Below are 21,183 nucleotides of genomic sequence, written 5' to 3'. Positions count from 1 at the left end.
GTACTTGAAAGCATGGTTGGTGACAAAAAATATAAAGTTTGGCAGGTCAGAAATTGGCCTAACAATAATCATGTAAGCATCAAGATTACTGGTTTTTAAAAAAAAAAAAAAAAAAACAGCCTTAAAAACAGTATACAATCATCTCAGGAGGATAGTTTACAATGTTAAAAACATCGTTTTGGAAAGACAATGTTATTTGTGTGGTATATTTCAGAAAAGAGGCAAGTCAAAGTGCTTTATCTGATAAAAGCATAAAACAACAATAAAGAAGATTAAAAATAGGACACTGCAAGGGGCAGAAAAGGCAAAGTTGGAATACAAACTGAAATGAATGATATTTTGGTTATTAATAAAAGACTCCTCTGAACTAATTAGTTGAGTCAAATACATTTTTTAGAAAAGGATGTAATTATTGGGTCTAAAAGACATGCTTTCTATAATAACTGAGATGAAACTTTACTAGACATTTCGGCATAGAACTTGTTTCCTTATTAAACAACAATGGTGTTTAATTTCAACAATATTTCTGCTTTAGCATTGAGATAAATTATATGTAATGTTTTCTGTTAGATGGATCGACACGTATATGGGTTTATGGACAGATTAGTTGCTTTCTTCAACTTGAACAAAATGTGCCAGATAAAGTATAGTTCAAAGTATAAGTTATCCTCTGTAATAGGAGATTACTTTGTCGGCGATGAGAGAGTTTGATTGGTTAATTTTAATTAGTAGGTGTGTCCATCCTCTTTCTACCAATCATAACTGCTGTGGGCGGGACAGGGCACGGCACTAAGAACCAATGACGTCAGCAGCACTCGGCAGTCGCTGGGCAGTACCAGCAAAACCGACAGAAGCAAGTTGCTATGGTTGTCATCAAGGAATAGTGAGTTTTTTTTTTCTTTCTTTCTATCTCAACTATGACTTTTGCGCCGTATTAAGCCAATATTTAGTGATATAGAAAGGGTTAGGTATTCGGGCGAGTTTTAAATGCGCCTCTCCCCTAGCTGAAAACTTTTCATCATATATCGGAAAGGCACACGAGGGGGAGAGTGGGATTGTTCAAGAGCTGTTCTGGCCTACCGGCTTTGACAGCGGCGTGCTATTGTTTGACAGCTGTTGCTTCGTTTAACTTTTAGTGAATCTGCTGTGTCCTAAAGACGCACACTGTGTTTCGTTGGCATTATTAGCACGTATATCGGTTCTATCCGGCTTCAAGGCACGGAAACTAGTACGGTTTGCTAACGCTAAGTTAGCAAACCGAAAGCGTCACCTGGATGGGGAAGTTGCCCTGTTCATTTTAACACAGGCAGCATTATTGACTCAAACAGCTCATATGAACCCAAAGCAAGACAAAGGAGTTGACAGAAATTGAAAAGTCAAATCAAAGTTTTTAACTAATACTTACCATTGGTAAGTATCTAAACGATATCGCCGCTTATCTGAGTGATTTAAAGTTCGGGTTAAATACATTATTTTGATATTGGCATTGCATTGGAAATCACAACAGTTTAAACAAGTTAATACCTCAACTTAATACTTGTGAACAACCACGTTATTCGTCTCTTTTGCTTTTGACAATGTGCATGTAATTCCGTCTCAGAGATATGAACAATTAGTCTTAAAAAAAAAGCCCAAGAAGAAAAGTTTGATATAATAAAGATGAACGTAAGAAAATATGCTGTAGACTGTTTGTAATTTAGAGAAGACTGTGGTCATAGATTTGTATTTTGAAGCACATGAACAATGTAGTGTGACTTCTACACAATAGTGAGCATCCTCAAAGCTAAGAATTTTCAAAATATTAAGCTATTTTTTTTGTATGTGAACTACAAAATTTTAATTTGCATTATGTAATAGTTGCCCAAAGCAGTTGGTGAGCTCTTGAACTTTACATGCTTCATAGATAAAGTCTTAAGAAATCATAATGGTTAAAAATATTACATTAGTTGTCACTTTGAAATGTTTAATATATAAATGTGACCTTCACCAACTTCGCCGCTCCTGACTGAGGGCTGTTTGTATATAAAAACACAGCGATTCATCAATTATGAACTCTGAAATCAACCTTGTGCCTGAACAATATCTTTTGAATACTTGTACTCAGTCAAATCTCTCTGTAAGGCACTTTGAAGGTCAAATTGATATGAAATTTGTCAAAATTCCATTCAAATCCTGCTTATTCCCATCAAACACGTCACTCTTGTTTCCAATTATATGCATTAAAATTTAGTCCTAGCGATAAGACACTATTGTCGAAGTTAGTTAATCATATAATGTCTGTTGGTTTGAGAAATAATCTTGAGAAAACTCATCTAATTGCATTGAGGCATTGATTTTTTCCCCCCGCCTGCAATCCCTCATCCTGAGCAAGCATGTGGCAACTATCGGAAAGGAAAAACTCCCTTTTAAGAGGAGACTCGGTGTAAGTAGCCATTCGACTGTCTGAATGTTGAGGACATCATTAAATCCAAATTAAACCAATTATATTCAGTGTTAAAAGAATTTTTTTTGTATTATTGCAACCAGAACTAGATATTATTCTCACTATTAATTTTCAGTGTACCTCTGATTATACAAAAGTAATCAAATTTGAACTTGAGCATTCATAAAAATCCCCGTAAACACTTCCTGCTTTCTCCCATTTTATTTATTAAAGAAAATGGAAACTAATGAAATGAAAGAATGTAGAGCTTAAAAACTGAATGCACTTCTTTTTTTTTACCGTGAATGACCAAAAATGATTGCTTGCATCTACATATCAGCATTGAGTAAAGTCATGAGAAGTCCTTCTGTCAGTGCTCAACTAATCTGCAACAGTCATTGAAAAACCCTTGTTGGGCAACCACTCAAGAAGAGATTGGTGACTTAATAGACACTTCTCAGATCCAGAGTTGCTCATGATATGCTGCCGTTTGGCTTATCCAAGCCAATAATTTTTTTTGTTTTGTTTAATTCTTTTAAAAAATATTCTTATAAACAAAACAAAATGATGTGTTTTTCAAGTAAGTATCCTAAAAGTGGATAGCTGTAGAGAGATATGGATGGAAAGGATTTTTTTAATGGTTTTTGAAAAGGTATTATCCTTTACCCTATAGCTTTTTGTTTAAAGATTGTTGCATTTGAAAATGTTGTCCTGGATCGTCTTATTGTTCTCTAGAAACTCTTCAAATACTTGGATCAGTTTTGTACAATCATGTCAGACTAATTAATAAGAGTGTTGTATTCAAAATGGATTTCTGCTCCTTGTTGGTTGAATTCCATCAGCCTTTCAATGTATGAAGAAAGAAAAAAGACCTGCACTAAATCCTCTAGATCAATTATTTCATTTGCTTTGTGAAAGCATTCACTGGTTTTCTACTGCAAGATCCTTTCACAATGCACCATTCTTCCACAACTCCTTCCCCCAAACGAGCTCACTTTAGTACAGTTCAAGGCATATTTTAACTATAAAATTCACCCTGAAGCTGAAGATATTGTTCGGGCAAGGTTGCTTCACCCTGAAGCAACCTTGATGATGTCAAAACTCACCGTTTTTCTTTGCAAGGCCGGGCCACAGAGTTCTCTCCTGTCTTTTAGCTGCTCGTCTTTGGGTGTCATCTCAGTTCAGCTTCGCGCCGTCAGTGCAGGACGAGGCACAAATTTCTCGTTGTTTGGCGATGCTGAACAGCTTTAAACGGACTGCATGAACGTTGGGAAAGAATAAAGCTCCGCTTTAGGTTTACGCTGAGAGAGAACTTCCCCTTCCTTGTGCTGTTTTAAAGAAAAAATTTTCCCACTCCTCTTTGTTCAGTAGTTGGGGAGGAGGAACTTCTCCCCAGTTTCAGTGATGTCCTGATGTATTGCATACTAGAAGCTACTTGAACAAAACATTGCCATGTATGATTTGGTTTAACTCGTTGAGAAATAATTTCTGTTTCTGTAATGACTTGAATATTCAGGTATTTTAAATTGACCTCTGCTCTAAAAAAATGAATTGCCATACTTGCTCTTTGTCTTGAATATCTTCAAATTAAGCTTTACTGTGTGTGTGTTTTTTTTTTTTAAGTATTTGATTCTTCCACTTAATGCCAGTGATGAGTGTCTGTTCTTGCTGTAGTAGGCAGAGCGCAGACCTGATGAGGACTGGGTCACCTTTTATTTATTTTTTCTTGGCGTTTTTTTTCTCCCCCGTCAGAAAGTGTGACCCTGATGAGTTTCCTCATTGCCCCATTAGATCAATTTTGTTATTTTTCTGTTTATTTGCCCCACCTCTAAATTCTTCTTTTTCCATTCCACTCTTTTCAATCTAATCCATACTTTTTAACCCAAAACGTGTTCAGTCATGGAGTGATGGAAAAATAAATCAATTGCCAAAATTTTCACATTTACTGTTTACTGAACTTTCATAAAACTTAACAAAATGCTGTTTCATGAGAAACACAGCTTTTAGCAAGATATTTTTTTCTTTTCCAAGTACCACAACTTCTAAAGAATGAAGAGGTCTGTAATTTACCTAGACTGAGACAAAAAAAAACTTTATATAATTTTTTTTTGCTGTTATTTATTTTTTTTTTTTTTAATCGTAATTTGCACTTTATTGAATGATATAAGTACTTCATCACCTGCCAACTAGCAAGAACTTGGGCTGTCAGACCTTTTTTTTCAGACTCTGAATAATCTGAATTAATGAGTCACAACAACATTTAATTTCCCTTTGGGATCAATAAAGTATTTCTGAATTAGAATTTTAGTTAATCTTTTAGAAGCCCTCTTGTTCTCAGCTTATTAATTGTATTAACTGTATTAGAAGACACTTGTTAACTCACTCAATCAGGCTCAAACCTCTCCAACATGCATTAAGTACACGTAAGTGGTTTTGTGTTTAGCTCTCGTTTCCTTTTCCTGGTTTTTGATGTGACGCCATCTACTGTAACTGGTTGTCATCTGTGTCCTAATACAGCCAGTCATGTGTTTGTTGACAAAACTTACCAGGGAAGCTGTTCTCTTGATTCATGAATGTTGCTGCCGTCGGTGTGCACAGCACAGTACTTCATAAAGTACTGTCTGGTGCTCTTGCATTAAAAGCCACAATCTCTGTTCCAGTCGACTCACATGCCCCACACTTTGAAAAAGCTTGTTACGCCACTGTACGGGCCAGTAAAACTTTTTTTCTTTTCCCTGATATTGACCTTGTTCTACTCTACTGATGTAATGACCTAGAATTATGTCTAAAGCAGAAGTACAGAATACTGAACAGAAAATAAAGTAATACATTTATCATTCCATTATATATTTATTTTCTTCTCATTTTCAGCCGAGTGGTCTTGCCCTGTAGCGTTGAGGAGGTGAGTCGCCTTTTGATACTTGTAGACTACCCACTAGGAAACTTTGCCTTGTTTTTTTTTTTTATGATATTCATGGTAGTTTAAGGACATTTTGTAGAAGGAAACAAAAAGTAAAGATTTTAGTACAGCTTCCAGCGGTTTGTTAAACTTTAGTGTTATTCCATGCTAAAGATAATAAACTTTATACACCGTAAATGGTAGACATTATACAGTAACGTACAACTTGGGGAAAACAGTACTGTGTTGATCAGAAATGTCCTTTTGGTAAGATGAATGTTTGTTTTTCAGTATCAGGTCGGTCAGCTGTTTTCTGTGGCAGAAGCAAGTAAAAATGAAACCGGTGGTGGTGAAGGTATAGAAGTTCTCAAGAACGAACCCTATGAGAAAGATGGCGAGAGAGGACAATATACACACAAAATTTACCACCTAAACAGGTGTGTGTGCCTTTATGTTTTTGAACGGATTGCTTGGCCTCTATAATCTCTTGTAATGTAATGGAGCGGTCCTACCAGGTGGTGGCAGTGTTGCTTCATTTGTGGATCTGTTCCTGCTGTCTGTGCTGTAGACCCCCGTGAAATCTGAATCGGTCTTTTCCTCTCCTCTTCCCTGTCTGTTCCTATCCTCCCCCATGCTACAGTAAAGTCCCAGGTTTTGTCAGACTCATAGCTCCTGAAGGCTCCTTGGTTTTCCATGAAGAAGCTTGGAATGCCTACCCCTACTGCAGAACCAGTGAGTTCCCCTCTTCACTTCAGTTTGTGTTGTCCAAAAACCCTTTTCACTCCAATTGATTGCAGTTTCTGTCATATCAATACTAAGATGTAAATAAATACTTTTTCCCTTTCTTCCGTCGCCCCCTCTCATGAATAACCTTGATGCAGTTGTGACAGTATGTATTTTCAAATTAATATTTTTAAATACTCCAAGCTAAATTTAAGGTACTTTAGTTTGCTGTATATTCTCCTTTATGCACTTTTTCTTTTTTTCTTCTTCTTTCAGAATGAATATATGAAAGACGGTTTCTTCATTCAGATTGAGACGTGGCACAAACCGGATATGGGAACACAAGAAAATGTTGGTTCTACCAATTTGTTTTATTAATTAATTTATATATCATCTCAACGTCTTACAGAGAAAATGCTAATTATGACAGATAACACTGAGTTTTCTTTTCCCGTTTGTTTTTAACAGGTGCATAAAGTCGATAGCTCAATATGGAAGAATGTTGCTGTTGTGCCCATTGACATTGCAGACAGAAGTCAAGTGTCTCCTGCTGTAAGTAGAAAAAAATTGGGTACAAATCTGAAGCATGGTTTCTTGTGATTGGGTGCCTCCATGTGGACAAGTGTGGTTATTGCACTTTTAGCATAAATAATAAATGTTACTGTAACAACATGGTGGTGGGCTGAGTTTAGATGTTGTGTTAAATAAAAACGCAGCAGGTCTATGTTTTTTGTTTAGACATTTAAATTAATCATATTTTTGAAACTTCGGTTTGCCTTGCAGAAACCTCAAAACTTAGTAGTTTTAGTTTCTTATTTGTTCATTTATTGTCTGATCACTTAAAGTAATCTTGGTGTGCTGTAGAATAAGTCAATGGCAAATTGATTTGCATAGAACTTACTTCAGTGCAATTTTATTCAATCACAATTTAATTCAAATGAGTTGATCTCAATCACATGTTATTGCAGCTCAGAGCAGTCTGGCTGTCAGCGATGTTTCAGTCCAAATAGTTAGACTAAATAGGTTCATTTCCAGAGGATTATTGTTTATGAAAAGGAAAGTCGTCTTGCTCAGGAAACTGACTTATTGCATCAAACCTTTACATGCAAGTGGTTGCTGCAGCACTGAGGAGGAGACTTTCTGTTTAACAGGAAAAGACATCTGCAAACCCACAAAAACAGTTTGCACCCAAGTGCATCTTGATGGCTAGCGGCTCATGTGTAGGAAATTATAGCTCTATTTTTAAACAATTGAAAATCAAAGTGTACAGTTTAGAAAAATATGAAACTGAGCTATTTAAGATGAAACTTGTTTCCCCCCCCCGATACGGGTAAGGAATTTCCGCTTTTTTTTTTTCTCTCTATTTTACAGAGTTGAAGTCAGATGTTCATGTGAAAAACCTTTGGCCCCTTTCAGATTTTTGCTGTTTCTGCTTTTTTTTTGTTGTCACAAATTTAACATTTCATTTGCACCAAACTTTAAATGTGAACAAGCAATAACTCCTGGGTAAAGAAGTAACTGTACTTTATCACATATTTGGAATTTTACCAGCCATACCATGGACTGTTTTTACTTTCTGAACTGTAGAATCAAGCAGAACCTGTCTAGCAACATGAAGCATACCAAAAACAGACGTCATGTATTTGCAGCTGTGAGGAACGACAGCCAACTTATCAGTGTCGCTACCAGATGCAATGACGACTCATCCAGAAGGCCACAAAAGAACCCAGAACATCATCTACAGCACTGCAGGCTTCTCTTGCCTCAGTTAGCACCAGTGCTCATGATGCAGCAGGAAAATCTGGAGACACACTTTTCTCTCATAAAAATATCAAAGTATCTAGAGCAGGGGTGCCCAAAGTCAGTCCTCGAGGGCCGGCATCCTGCATGTTTTAGTTCTCTCCCTGGTTTAACTCACCTGGATCAAATGATGGCTCGTTAGAAGCCCTAAGAGGAACAATGACAAGCTGAAAAGGTTGTTACTACCACCAGGGAGAGAACTAAAACGTGCAGGATGCCGGCCCTCGAGGACTGACTTTGGGCACCCCTGATGTAGAGGTTCTCCAAAGCACTATACTTAGTTGACTACCCAGACAAAAGTGGAACTTTTTGAGAAGTGTGCAAAACTACCAACATTTTTGAAAAAGAATATAAGAATTTAAAACCGAAGAAAATGGTTCTGGTGGTGGTGCTTCAGAACCTGCATGACTTGGTGTAATCGAATAAACCATAAATTGTTTTTCTAGAGTTTCCTGCCATCAACTTTTAACCTCAAGCTCATTTGAGTTATGCAGCAGGTTAGCAGTCAGACGTTCACCAGTAACTCCACTTTTGAATGAGACAAAAAAGATTCTGTTGTAGCCTAGTTGAAAAAAATGTGAAAATCACAGTGACCGCTTCCTGCTGGCTGCGATCGCAAGCGTGGCACAGATATTTTGTTCAGGGGGATGTTGCTTATAGGAAGGGTTGCTTTGATGCCACAAAGCACTGGAGACCAAAAAATCTTAATATTTCCAAAATAAACTTGCATTATCATTCATTAAGGATTTATAAACTTGATGACTTTTCAACAAATCCTGCTGTTGTTCTTCAAGAAATGAGTCTCTTGCCCTGTGAAGTATGAATAATAAAAAAAACTCCAGTTTGTTCCATCATTACTTTAAAACCCCCCACTGTTCAGTGATGTAAACTGGAATGTTTCGACATTCCTGCTTGATGAAAGTGATTGATCTCTGATGGCAAACTATTCTTTCTGCTTGTTGATTATTAACAAACTCTCAAGATGATCCTGTCACATTTTTGGGGGGGGTTGCAATGGAAATGAGTACCAGCAACTTTTTGGGTCGCTCCGAGGTGTTTTATAGTTTTGAAATACAAAGAGTAAATTTAGGTTTCTTTTTTTTTTTTTTTTGCGTTTCTGAAATCTTATTTGAAGATATTGCACATTATTGCTTATATCTGACATCCCATTGCCTCATTTCTGTGCTGCTATCTGCGTGTGCAATTAAATGTGTTGCTACTTGAGCGAGGAACATTGGTTGCTGTGTGTGTACATGTTTGTTTGCTGCGGGTAGTTAACGAGGCGGACGTGTTTGCCTTGCTGAAGGAGTGTGTTGTGTCTCAGGGCCCTATCAGCCCTCAGCCTCGGGCATGACTGCAGGGCCTGGGGCGTACCGCCAGCACAGATGAGTTTGTTAGCGTAATTAAAGCTCACTGTGCAGTGTGCACCGGAACTCCAGACACACACACACACGCGCGCGCACACGCCGAAGCACACTCTTTTACTTAAGAAGTAGCTCCTCTCCATGTACCGCAGCACATCGATTCACAGACCTCATTAGTACTGCTGTGTATTGTTATAGCGATGGAGCTCTGAGCATTAAAACAAGGAGATTATTGTGACTGCGTGTGTGCAGCACTGTCAGGCAGGCGCGTTTCCATTTCTCTCTCTGCTTGGCATCCTTCTGTTGGCCAGTAACCCTGAAAAAGAGTCTTTTCGCTGCAGGCGTATCATGATTTATTTAAAATTACTGGGCCCTTGAGCTGTTGATAATCTGAAAGCCATTCCATTTTATGTACACTTTTTCTCGTATTTAATGACGTCAGTTTTGTCATGTTGGCTACGCTCATGGTTTAGATGTGCACTGTGTATCTCTTTATGTATTTTCTGATCCATCCCATTCTTTTCCAGAGAGCCAGATACAGCTGTGAGCCAGGCACTTTTGGTTCATTAGCGAAAGTTTTACTATGAGATCATTATACCCAAATTGAGGGTAAAGCGTGTCAGACACTCGATACTCCTTAGGAATCACCAGAAGTCACTCATATTGATGGATACTAATGCTGTATCTGAATGTGCTTTAAATTTTCGGTTATTTTTATTATGTTTTAATGTTTTTGTTTGTACCAGAAAACAATGATTGCTTTTTTTAATCGTCGTGCATAACTGTCATTAACACAACATAAGGTTATGTATATAATAGTTGTGTTTTTTGACGGGGGAAGGATTTTTGCCATCCATTAATTATTGAAAAGTAAAAATCTTTCCATAGGACTACAAGCCTGATGAAGATCCAGCCAACTTCAAGTCTGTGAAAACTGGCAGAGGACCTCTAGAGCCAACCTGGAAGGTAATAATGCTGCTCAAACTCGAATCACAACACCTTGCAAGAGCATTCCCACCGCTTTGAACGTCTTCATATTTTAGCAAGTCGCAACACGATACTTGACTGTGTTTTACTGGGAGTTTGTGGGAAAGAGGAAAACAAAGTTGGACATAATTGTGAGGGGGAAGGAAAATGATGCATAAATATTTCACCAACAAAAATCTGAAAAGTGTGCTGTGAATTTCTACCCTGAAATTGAAATCTAGTGCAACAAATTGCCCTCAGAAGTCGTCTAATCCGTGGGGTTGACCTGTTATGTTATTTAATCACCTGTTTCTCTGCTCTCCTCAGCCTTTAGATGTTGTTTAGAGAACATTTGTGAATAAACGGCTTCATGAAAATCAGTGAACACGGTAGAGAAATGGTTGTGGGGAAAATGTAAAATAAACACATGTTAGGAAACAATTTTCCAAATTTGTCATGTCAATATGGAAAGACTAATGCAAAGGCGTACACCTGCCAAGCCATGACATTTGGCAACAGTAGCATCATGCTGTGGGAATGCTTTTGTTCAGCAGAGGCAGGGCAGAGAGTCAGTGGGAGGATGTGTGGAGCTTAATGCAGGTCAATCCTGGTGGGGTTTACTTTCCAACGTTACAGCAACCCTAAAGCATACAGAGGAGTGGTTTCAATCAAAGCTTATTTTTGCTCACAGTCCAGACCTAAATGCAATTTGGCAAACTCACTAGCTGAACTTGAGCCTTATACCTTGGCCTCAGAGTACCCAGAAGGCATGCTGTAATATTGGCTGCAACTCTGTAAACTACAGTCCCTTTTCATTATTGTACTAATTTCTCATCTCATTTTAAAGTTACTCCTACTGTCTTACTACTTTGTTCCCAGTGCTCTTTCCTGTCAACCATTGGAACATTTTTATAATTATTTAATTTACTAATTAGATTTTATTCGGTAATTAAATGTTATTTTCACTCTCCATACACCCACAGAGAATAAACATTGCTGTGTAAGCTTGACTTGGCAGAGTTTACTGGAGATCAGTAACACATTTAGGGACTAATGCATGACTTTGGTTAGCTAGAGCGAATGGCACTTAGTAGACAAAATGCAGTGGAAGTTGGATTGTATCCTTTGAAACAACTCTTATGTTCCGGGTAATGGGTACCAGCTCTGAACCGGGTTCAGTCTTTCTATTTGACTGTAAATGTATTTTTAGAAGATATTAAGTAGATGAAAAGCAAGAAAAATGTTTTCATGTTCAATAGGAAACTTTTGTACATAAGGTTGGTATGTTAGACCGAAACTGAACAGAACGTGACATGCAGACAGAAAGCTCTTTAAATGTTGCTACATGTTTGAATGTATAGTTTCTTGTGGGCATTCATAACTATTCAACCTTTGCTTATTTACTGTGTTGAGATTTTCTTTTTTTTTTTTTTTTGTGGTAGACTAACGCAAAGTAGTGCCTAATTAGATAAGGGTTTGTTTGGTATTTGTTTTTTCCAAATAAAATCTAAGAGGTTTGTCGTCTGCCTCTTTGTTTCTGATACCTCTACATAAAAATCAATGCAACCAGTTGCATTTTGAGGTCACCTAATTGGTTTGTTAATGAACATTTTAAAGAGAAAAGTACTGTTTCATGAAAACCAGTGAACAGAGTTGTCAAGCCAGGGATAAGATTGTGCAGGAGTTTGAAGCAATGCTGACAATTTCTTGTTGTTTAAACCTCACTGCGCTCCGTTCTTCCCATCGCAACATGGAAACAACGGCAGAAATGCAAACCTACCATGGCAGGACTTTCCACCGACGGTCAAAAGAACAAAGGGCATCTTAATCAAAGGCAGCACTGCGGTTCAGTGTGAAAACGGTCTCCACAGTGTATCATGGGGGGATGGCAGCATCATGCTGCGGGGATGCAATAATGGAGCAAAACCTATCGGATGACACAACAAATGTGAGACAACAGATCACATTTCAGCAGGAAAATGACCCTCAGGCTACAGCCGAAGACTCACTAGTTCATCAGATCACAACATAGTCATCTATTAGAAAACATCTATTAAGAGTTTTCTCTGCTCTGCATCCAGTCTGATTGAGTTTGAGCTGAGTTTGTGACTTTAAATGACAGGGGTTCCGACATTGACTCAGGGGAGCTAGATGCAAACGCAGTACTTCTCAAATGTTGGCAAATTTTGTGAAATGTATAATTTTCTTTCCATTTCACAGTTATGCTCAACTCCATAGTGCCTACAATATGTTAAAATTTGTTTTGTAACATGATGAAATGTGAAAATTCATGGGGTGTGAATTAAATTTATAGATGACAACGTTGAGGTCAGATTGGAGCAACACTTCTTTTTTTTTTGTTGTTTTTTTTTTTCCTTTCTTTCACTATGAATTCAAATTAAGCACCAAAAACACAAGAGAGACTGCTGCTCAGCAAAGCTCCAGACGTTTGACAGGCAGTTGTCGAGTCTGTATGAGGCCCCATAGGAGGCTTCAGGCTGTAGTGGTTGAATGGCGAGACTTTCTGATAATTATAATAAAAACAAAAACATCTGTCTAAAATAAAACATGAACTTTTGGTGAATACAATAATTATATGGGCACTGCATCGTGTGTGTTTGTGTGGGTTAGCAGCAATATGTTAAAATAATCTTGCAGCAGATTTTGTAATGGCACAGAAGCAAAATAAATTAGTTGTGTTTTTATTAATAGATCGAGGCTGACGGCTTCATATGGTATTTCCAAAGGATCTGTATTACCTTTTCTAGACGTACCTAATTGGATAACTTTGTAAATAATGATTTGCCAAAGCGTCAACCTTCCAGCAGCGCTGCCAGTAATGATTGAGAACGATTATACATTGAAGAAAGTTAAAGTACTTTGCTGCTTGAAAATATATTATGTCTGTTAATTAATGGACATTTCAAGTCTTGGATAAATATCCTCATCTTTGGATTTGAATCCTTCTGTGGCACAAAGTCAATGTGGAGATGATGGAAGAGTCACTTCGTGGACATTGATCCTAAATTTGAGAGTTCTGTTTGAAAGCTGCCACTTTTGATTAAAAGGTATTTTATAGTCAGAAACGCTGCAGCCTCCCAGACTGGTTGCATTCGCTAATAGAGCGCACTGTTCTGCAGTAGAGCCCTTAAAGTTCACCATGGGGGAAGCATTCCTCTGCTGCAAGAATTTTTGCAGAACAAAGGCAGCGTAACTGCTTTAAAAAGTGAGAATAAAGAGGCGTAACTTTTATTTTGTGTTTTTTAATTAGATCACTCTTCCGTCCGCTGTGGACACGGAAAAAGTGTTTTATTAAAAAGGTGGGGGGAGGGAGATAAAAAAAAAAGTAGTTATGTGACAACAGAAGCACAATTTTTGCCAGCTTCTCAGAGTAATAAAACTCTTGTCTATCTCTGCATGCACACATGCTTGCATATCGGCACCCCTTTGTATTTCTGAAAACTTGTGCTCCTTTGAGTGGGGCACGGAGAGGGAGAGAAGAAATGTCACCGTAAGTGTTTTGATGTAGAATCCGTTTCATGTGAAGTTCTCCTTTAGCAATGACAACTTTTCTAAACCCACTGCAAATTTAGAAATGTTTCTCATTTCGCCGCTCCTTCATGATCGCGGCATCAAACGGCAGCGGGATGGGGCGCGATTGAGGCGGGTCTGTGGCATTTTCCTCTCGGAACGCCGAGCCGGAATGAAGTGATTAATTAAACAGGTGTTCTGGGAGGGAGAGTGTGTGTTCTGGGGGGCTGGAAGGAAAAGAAGGGGCGAGGGGGGGCGAGCAGGTCCTAGGTGTTAATAATGTAACCGGCTTTGCACCGCGACGCCCTTATCGCTTTATGAGCACCGTTTTATCTGCCTTCTGTGGCCACAAAGGCCCGCCTGTCGGGAGCGGTGTCCCTTCATCTAGAGTTTATCCACTTCCCTCTGCCTCCCTCCTCCTTGTCTTCTCTTCTTCAGAGGGAGGCATATTGCAAGCAGCGATGGATGAATTTAGAAAGTGTGTTGTAGATTAGGTCACTTTTATCTCTGCACAGCACAACTTCATATTGATAATTATTTCAGCAAGCTCCAAACCCAAAGCATTATGTATTAATGGCTTTTAGCTCTGCAGTCATCCGAGATGAGTCTGAAACTGTATTCCGTCATAAGTTTGTGTCAAGTTTTCTGTTGCCTTATGTAGTTTTGATACTTTATGAAAAGCAGATGTTCCAGTCTTTTTTATTTATTTTTTTATTTTTTACTCATCCTTTCTCAACAGCAAGACTTGGAGAGTACAACTGACTGCCCAAAGATGTGTGCCTACAAACTAGTCACAGTCAAGTTTAAGTGGTGGGGGCTTCAAACCAAAGTGGAGAACTTCATCCATGAGGTTAGTGGTTTGTGTTGTTTACACACTTATCACACAGCAGGGCTTTATTTGGGGTCATACTGAGGTGTGACGTTTCTCTCCTGTTTGCTACTGTAGTGTTTACCTTCCATTTCTTCTTCCTTTTTATTTTTTTAAAGGGAAGTTTTCTCAAATGTGATTCATGTCGGCAGAACACAAAAGGACGCGTTCATTGTTGGCATGCACATTTGTGATCATCATTATTAATATTGCTAATTACTAATATTGCTTTGCACTCGTTCAGCAAGAGAAACGGATCTTTACGAACTTCCATCGCCAGCTCTTCTGTTGGATTGATAGGTGGGTGGACCTGAACATGGACGATATCCGGCGAATGGAGGCCGAGACTCAAAAGGAGCTCGAAGAGGTATGCGTGTGTAATCAGTGCCAGTAGCTGAGGAAAATTGTGCTTTATGGATTACTTTTATGGCATCACAATAAAATAGGAGGATGACTCAAGTAAATGTTATGGCAAGAGCATATCTGACATGCAATGCCCCGACATTTACTATTTCTGGTAAAGATGTGTAAAAAGCTTTCAAATTATTTAATCTTTAAAAGTCAATTTTTAAACTCTTATGTGAAGACAATCATTTATGGTCTGTTCCAGTACAGCTTAGAAACTTTATGAATTGTGTAAAAGTTTAAGTTCAACCTTAAACCTTAAACTTGCATCGCTGCAGGGTGACGATTTAACCGCATTGATGCAGTAAACATGCAAAAGCAGGCCTAAGCAAGTATTGAGTGCATAGAACTTAAAAGAATTTTCAAACGGCTCATATTTCTGTTGAAAATATATATATTTTTTGTATTGCTCTCAGGTCTTCTGAATTCTGGGTTTTCATTATCTGTAATTGTCAAAATTACCAAAAAATAAGGAATTGGAACAGTTCACTCATTATAAGAAAGTTTGACTTTCTGAAATGAGCGACAAAAAAGTATTGAACCTTTTCATGATATTGTATATTTTGAGGATCTACTTGTAGTATTTTCAATACTGCAGAAAACGTTTTTGAAGGCAAAGGTTTGAGTATCTAAACAAGGGCAAAACAATTTGGTGATGGGCAATTAAGACTATTGATGTTTGACTTTCTAGTCCTGTAAAACATTAGATCAGGTGATACTTAGCAGAAATGTTAACAAGTGCAAGTAAATATGGAAAGCTTTGCAGACAGGAAAAACTCCTTGGTGTACCTTTAAAAGGTTATGTAAGACAGCAGTTGCTTTGTGACAAGCAAAGCAACCATAACTAAAAAATAACTTTATTTTAATATAGTCTTCTCAGCATATCTCGTGGGGTTCTTAAATACTACATCTTATGATTTACTGTCCTTTATTTCCATCCAGATGCATAACAAGGGTTCAGCAGGTACAAAGGGTTCAAGGAGTATCAGGCCAGGTTTAGGTCTGCGTTGCTGTGTAAGTTGTTTTGGGTGCAGGGAAGTCTCTTAATGGGTTTTTCCACTGGCCTGGCTTCTTCAAACCGTGGTGTACAAACTGTTGATGCACTGCAGCCTCTGTGACAGGAGCTAGTTGCTCTGGAACAGGCTGTCCTGGGTGTTGCATGGTGTTTTTACATTTTTATTTTTTTATTTTTTATGTCACTTTAAAGTAATCTACAGTGCTTTTTTTATAAAATAATTTTTGTCATTTCAGCTGAAACCCCCGGACAACATTATCATAACCTTGTTTTAATCTAGAGTCTTCTGCTCTTTAGAATAGTCTCAATAGTACCCCGATGCTGTCTTGGGTTCCTTTTGACATTTCTCAATTTTTTTATGCCTTTTTGTCAAAACCAGCTGACATGTTGCATCAGAACCTACAGCTGTGAGCATCCAAACAAAGAGAGGACAGCTCAGACGTGAACATAGGTTTTTAAAATAATCTGCAACAGGTTGTAGCTCACCGTCTTTTCAACCTTTGCTGCTGGTTTGCTCCCAAATATCACTTTGGGAGCTTTTGGCCTTACAAGGAGAACAAGTGAGGAATCTGGACTAGACTGGCCAAAGTGGACCAGTTTCAAACATTCCTGGCCTACTACTAACATGCTGCATTTTGTGCTTTGCCTCCGCACCGTGCCCCCCCCCCCCTCTCCCCCTTCGGAACATGTCGACCAGTTCGCCATGTGTTTCCCATTTTCCCCTGGAGCAAGTAAACAGGCGGGTGCCATCAAAGAGGGCTGTGGTGAGGAGGGCCAGTCCAGTCCTGAGCCTCCAGGGTTAGCAGGGCTGCACTTGAACTGCACTGGATGATGTGCGACGGCGAAGCCAGGCGCTGCACTTTAACAATATCGCCATGACAGAGGCTGCATCTGAGAGACAATGCAGAAGAGTTGCTGTTGGTGCGGTGCAGTCGGTGCAGAATAGGGCGGCTTGAGAGGGGGGCGAGGTGCGATGCTTCGAGGTGGCTCCCTTTTTTCCTCATTAACATACAAATAGAATTCTGCTGTTGAGAAGGAGTCCGGCCTGTGATTGAGAGACTCGGAGGAAGCGAGGGGAAAAAAGATGGTGAAATGGGAGGGTAAATCCTCCTGCTATTTCATCAGATCTGTCTTTTCCCCTGTTTAGAGCCAATGTTAGTTTGAACCGTTTCATTTGAGCTTTTGGGCTATCAGATTCCAACACTAATTGACTTTCCAAAGCCATCAGCCTGGGGGTGGGAGCATTTGAAAGGGATGCTTTTATCTAACTTGAAGACAAACAGGAGGATTGATAAGTATTGTTGGAGCGTAGTGTTAAGGAAGGCCAAGTTTCAGCTCACAGAAAGCAATTTGTTGCATTTTATTGGTTTTTGTAGAACGTATTAAAACCTGTAGATGTATGTAATGAATTAAAAACAAGTCTACCTTGAAACTTTCATCAGTAGGCAGGGGCGTAGGTAGAGATTATACCAATTAATTCTTCAATGCATATTGTGTCTGACCTTTTATTTGATACTTATTATTAAAACAACCAAGTGCACTAAGTTTTTGATTCATTTAACTGGGGCTGAAATGATTGTTTTAAACGTGATGAATCAACTAATTTAGTTGATTAATCATTAACTGTGGAATACAGATTTAAAAAAAAGGACCTTTGCTGAAAGATATTGTTCAAAAATATAATACATTTTGCATTTAAGATAAAAAAAAAAAAAAGTCATTTGTCTGTAAATATATTCCACCAAAAACTCAAGTGGCGTAGTTTTAGCTTCTGCCGGTTCAAACTTTCGTAAAAATCAAATAAATCTATTAAGACCCTTTGCTGTCTAATTAAAAATTGGTTAGTAGAAAAAAATAATCAACCTTTCAGCTGTAACGATAGATCAAATAGAAGGGGCAGAGCTTTTCACACGTTAGAAGTATTTGTGATTGTAAAATGAAAACCCCTGTCGAATGTGGCAATTTATTTTTTTTTATCCAGTTAATCAGTTTATCATATGTGTAATCTTCTGTATTTCTCTTCCTGTATTTGAGCTGCTGATTTGCAGTCACAGTCGAACCAGGAGAAAATCCTTCCTTTCCTGTTGCTTCAATAGTTTAGAAAACTTCGTACACCTTGATTGCAAAAAGCGACCCAATGCCGCCCCATCACACTCTGTGGAGATTTCAGTTCCTCGCTGGTTTCATGTACATCTAACCTCTTTTCCTGCGTCTCTTTCCTTTTCCCCACAGCTTCGCAAAAAGGGTGAAGTACGAGGAACCAGCGCTGCAGACCAATGAAAAGCAACCGGATTAAAAATGGCCACCGTGTGTGACGCTGTCTGCTAAGAATGCTCCTTTGTTTGCCACTTTTTACCTTAACTGATTTTGGTTGCGGAGGAAGGAGCATGGCTACCTGCAATCAATAGTGCAGATCCCCTGACTTGACCCCAATCATAGATGTTCTGACCAGTGAAAATTGATTTTTTTTTTTTCCCTTTTTTTTATTTTAGAAAGCAAGATGACCTGTCCTGATGAGGCTGGTTAATTTTGATCATCATCATGTAAACGAGACTTTAAAAAATGAAAGAAGGTATGTGTTGTATAGAATAATACAAGCACAAATTACTAATCTAGGTACCACAGTAAGAGGACCAAATGTCTACTTTTTTGTATTTTATATAAATTTTTTACATTCCTGCGGAAGCGATGTCATGTGTGACCCTGTGCTGTCTTAACTGAAAGCTCCCCGTTCGTCAAAACTCATGTTCCTTCCTGCCACAGACTCCATTAAGTGATTACTAACACCCTTGGCTCTCATGCCCATTATAATCCCCCCACCCCACCCCCACCTCACCTTAACTAAAGCACTGCATCTTATTATCACTGACAATCATGCCTGTACAGGTAGGTATTCACCGTCTCTCCTGTTCAGACTTGGTGGGGGGAAAAAAACACACACGCACTCATCAGAACCTGAGGATGAACGTGTGAACAGGCACAGGTGTGGATACCTTTGCACTGACTTATCTGTTACAAGCCGAAGCTGGGCAGATCCACACAGGCTCGTTCACCTGAAGGATGTTGGCGGCTTCCTGCAGACCCCCCCCTCCACGCCCCGCCTCACGCCTCCCCCGTCCTCGCTGTTCTGAAGACATTCGTTCATAACGCAGTGCAGCGTTCACCTCCTTAACAGATGTCCCTAGAGGGGAAAAAGAAAAGTGCGCTGAAAAACACCCACAGATGGTGCTACACCCCTCCAGCCAAACTTCACTGCGTTGAACCAGCCCACCTCCAAAGGCCGGCCATGCTCATCTGGTTTTCTAAGGAGAGATTTAAAAAAATATATATTTTCTAAACCACACTTTCTTCTCCGGCTTCAATCCGGTCGGTTGTGTTTACAGGTTCACGGTTGCTACATTAGTGCCCAGTCGACACCAGCACCACGCAGCGCTCGCCTAAACCTTTTCTACGTTTTACAGCTCTGCCAGCTAGCGCTAGCTACCTCCCTCCTTTCTAACTGGCAGCTTTCCTGATGCCCAAGGATTACCATTAGCCATGAGCTGCTGCTGCTGCTTCCTGGGAGTAAATCTTAGCAGATAGAGCTTTTATGAGTGACAGTATTTGTGATTAATCTCTACTCCTGTTATTCAGACGTGCCGTCGCAGCTAAGCAACTGCAGTTGCAAAAAAAAAACGTCCTCTGTTTTTTGTTACACCAAAATGCAGCAGATTTACACATCAATGTTGAACTAATTTACCATCTGATCAGCATCCATCATGTTTTCTCTTTATAACATGTGGAATAAGCCCACTTTTGTTGTTACACACATTAAATATACTTGATTTACTCATTTGATCCTTGCTGAGTTTTATGTTGTAGTTGTATGTTATAGTCTTAAATTATAGCTTTTCAGAACTATTCTTTATTTCTCAAAATAGAAATAACGGCCTATTTTTATGTATCAAGTTTTTTTAAATTATTTTATCTGACAATGTTACATCAAGTTCTTTTTGTCCAAAGAGTAAAAGTGCAAATTTGTCATGTTTACATGTTCTCCAATCATTATAGGAAATTTGAAGCCAATAACAATCTGTGTAATACAATAAAATTTTCTCAGGTGAATGAAATGACTTGGAGCTTTAAGACGATGTTTCTCTCACTTCCAAATATAACAAGATGATTCTGATATTGATAACCTGTAACTGCCACTGTCTCAAAATATGCAAATAAGGAGGATATGTAGGCTGTACCTATTGTTTCCAACTAAATCAGAATGGTTTCTGACAGAGTCCCATAAATGTATGGGCTGTGGAGATGACATAAGGACATAGATGAAGGAACTGTATCTCATAATGTATGAAATCCACAACTGTCACAGGCTTTTACACCGTTTTATTCAGATTGTGAAAATCGGGTGAATGTATGAACTATCGTGCCTTTTTCTTCTCTAGAAATCTTGTGTATTAGATATGCATATTTTATCCAGTCATCAATAAATTTTGTTTCTAAATGACACTTTTTTGGGGGGTTTTTTTTGGGAGGGGGGGGATGTGGGGACATAAGAGCAATGAAGCTTGTAAAGTTCTTACTAAAAGGTGAGAACTTGTACTTTTATAATTTTTTTATAAAAGTATTACTGATTGCACTTTAAAAATTAGGTAACTTTATTTAAGGCAAGTTTGAACAGTAATGATTTCTTGGATATTGTCAATTTGTCATAAAGACAGTTTGAATAATGTCAACTTTGTATTAAAAGTGTCATCATTTACCGAATGACGCTTTATGACAAGTCATAAATATTCATGCAGGCTTATTTGTGTTTGACAGATGTCATGTTTATGAAAGTGTCATGACAGTCTTATTCACCTCCCTTCAAATAAAGTGTTACCCTTTCTTTTAATTTGTTCTTTTAACATTCCCTTGTACTTGAATGCCATCATCATACAGCTTCTTTCTATAAACTACCACTTGTTATATATAATAATATATTATAATATATAATATAATTATATATAATTGTAATATATTATATTTTTATGCTGATCTACTTCTCATACACCACCTATTCAAGTTGCAGCTATTCAGTATTTTTATCCCAGTTTCTGCTATGTAGTTTAGCTGATGCACAGATTTTTCTCCCAAAAGTTTAAACCAAGTGAATTACTTAAATGCATCAAGCTAAACCTCTAAGTTTAGCTTGATACAGGT

General features: G+C 38.4%; 1 protein-coding gene across 2 annotated transcripts; it reads left to right on the top strand.

Moving 5' to 3' along the window:
• The first annotated feature begins 802 nt into the window (after positions 1–802).
• Positions 803–20,490, top strand: LOC103470551 (phosphatidylinositol transfer protein beta isoform). Of its 2 annotated transcripts, XM_008419083.1 has the most exons (12): positions 803–883; positions 5,294–5,324; positions 5,613–5,758; positions 5,962–6,053; positions 6,203–6,210; positions 6,321–6,395; positions 6,513–6,596; positions 10,097–10,174; positions 14,445–14,555; positions 14,818–14,940; positions 15,921–15,992; positions 18,226–20,490. In XM_008419083.1, exons 1-12 carry the CDS (start codon positions 864–866, stop codon positions 18,271–18,273), a joined length of 888 nt encoding a protein of 295 aa, XP_008417305.1. In that variant the 5' UTR covers positions 803–863; the 3' UTR covers positions 18,274–20,490. The 2 variants fall into 2 exon arrangements, with proteins under 2 accessions (XP_008417305.1, XP_008417306.1); XM_008419084.2 differs by lacking the exon at positions 15,921–15,992 and having other exon boundaries at positions 804–883.
• The last annotated feature ends 693 nt before the right edge of the window (positions 20,491–21,183 follow it).

Source organism: Poecilia reticulata, linkage group LG9, assembly GCF_000633615.1.
Source record: "Poecilia reticulata strain Guanapo linkage group LG9, Guppy_female_1.0+MT, whole genome shotgun sequence".
NCBI lineage: Eukaryota > Metazoa > Chordata > Actinopteri > Cyprinodontiformes > Poeciliidae > Poecilia > Poecilia reticulata.
The sequence above is the reverse complement of the archived record's forward strand: the minus strand, read 5'-3'. Positions and strand labels throughout refer to the sequence as shown.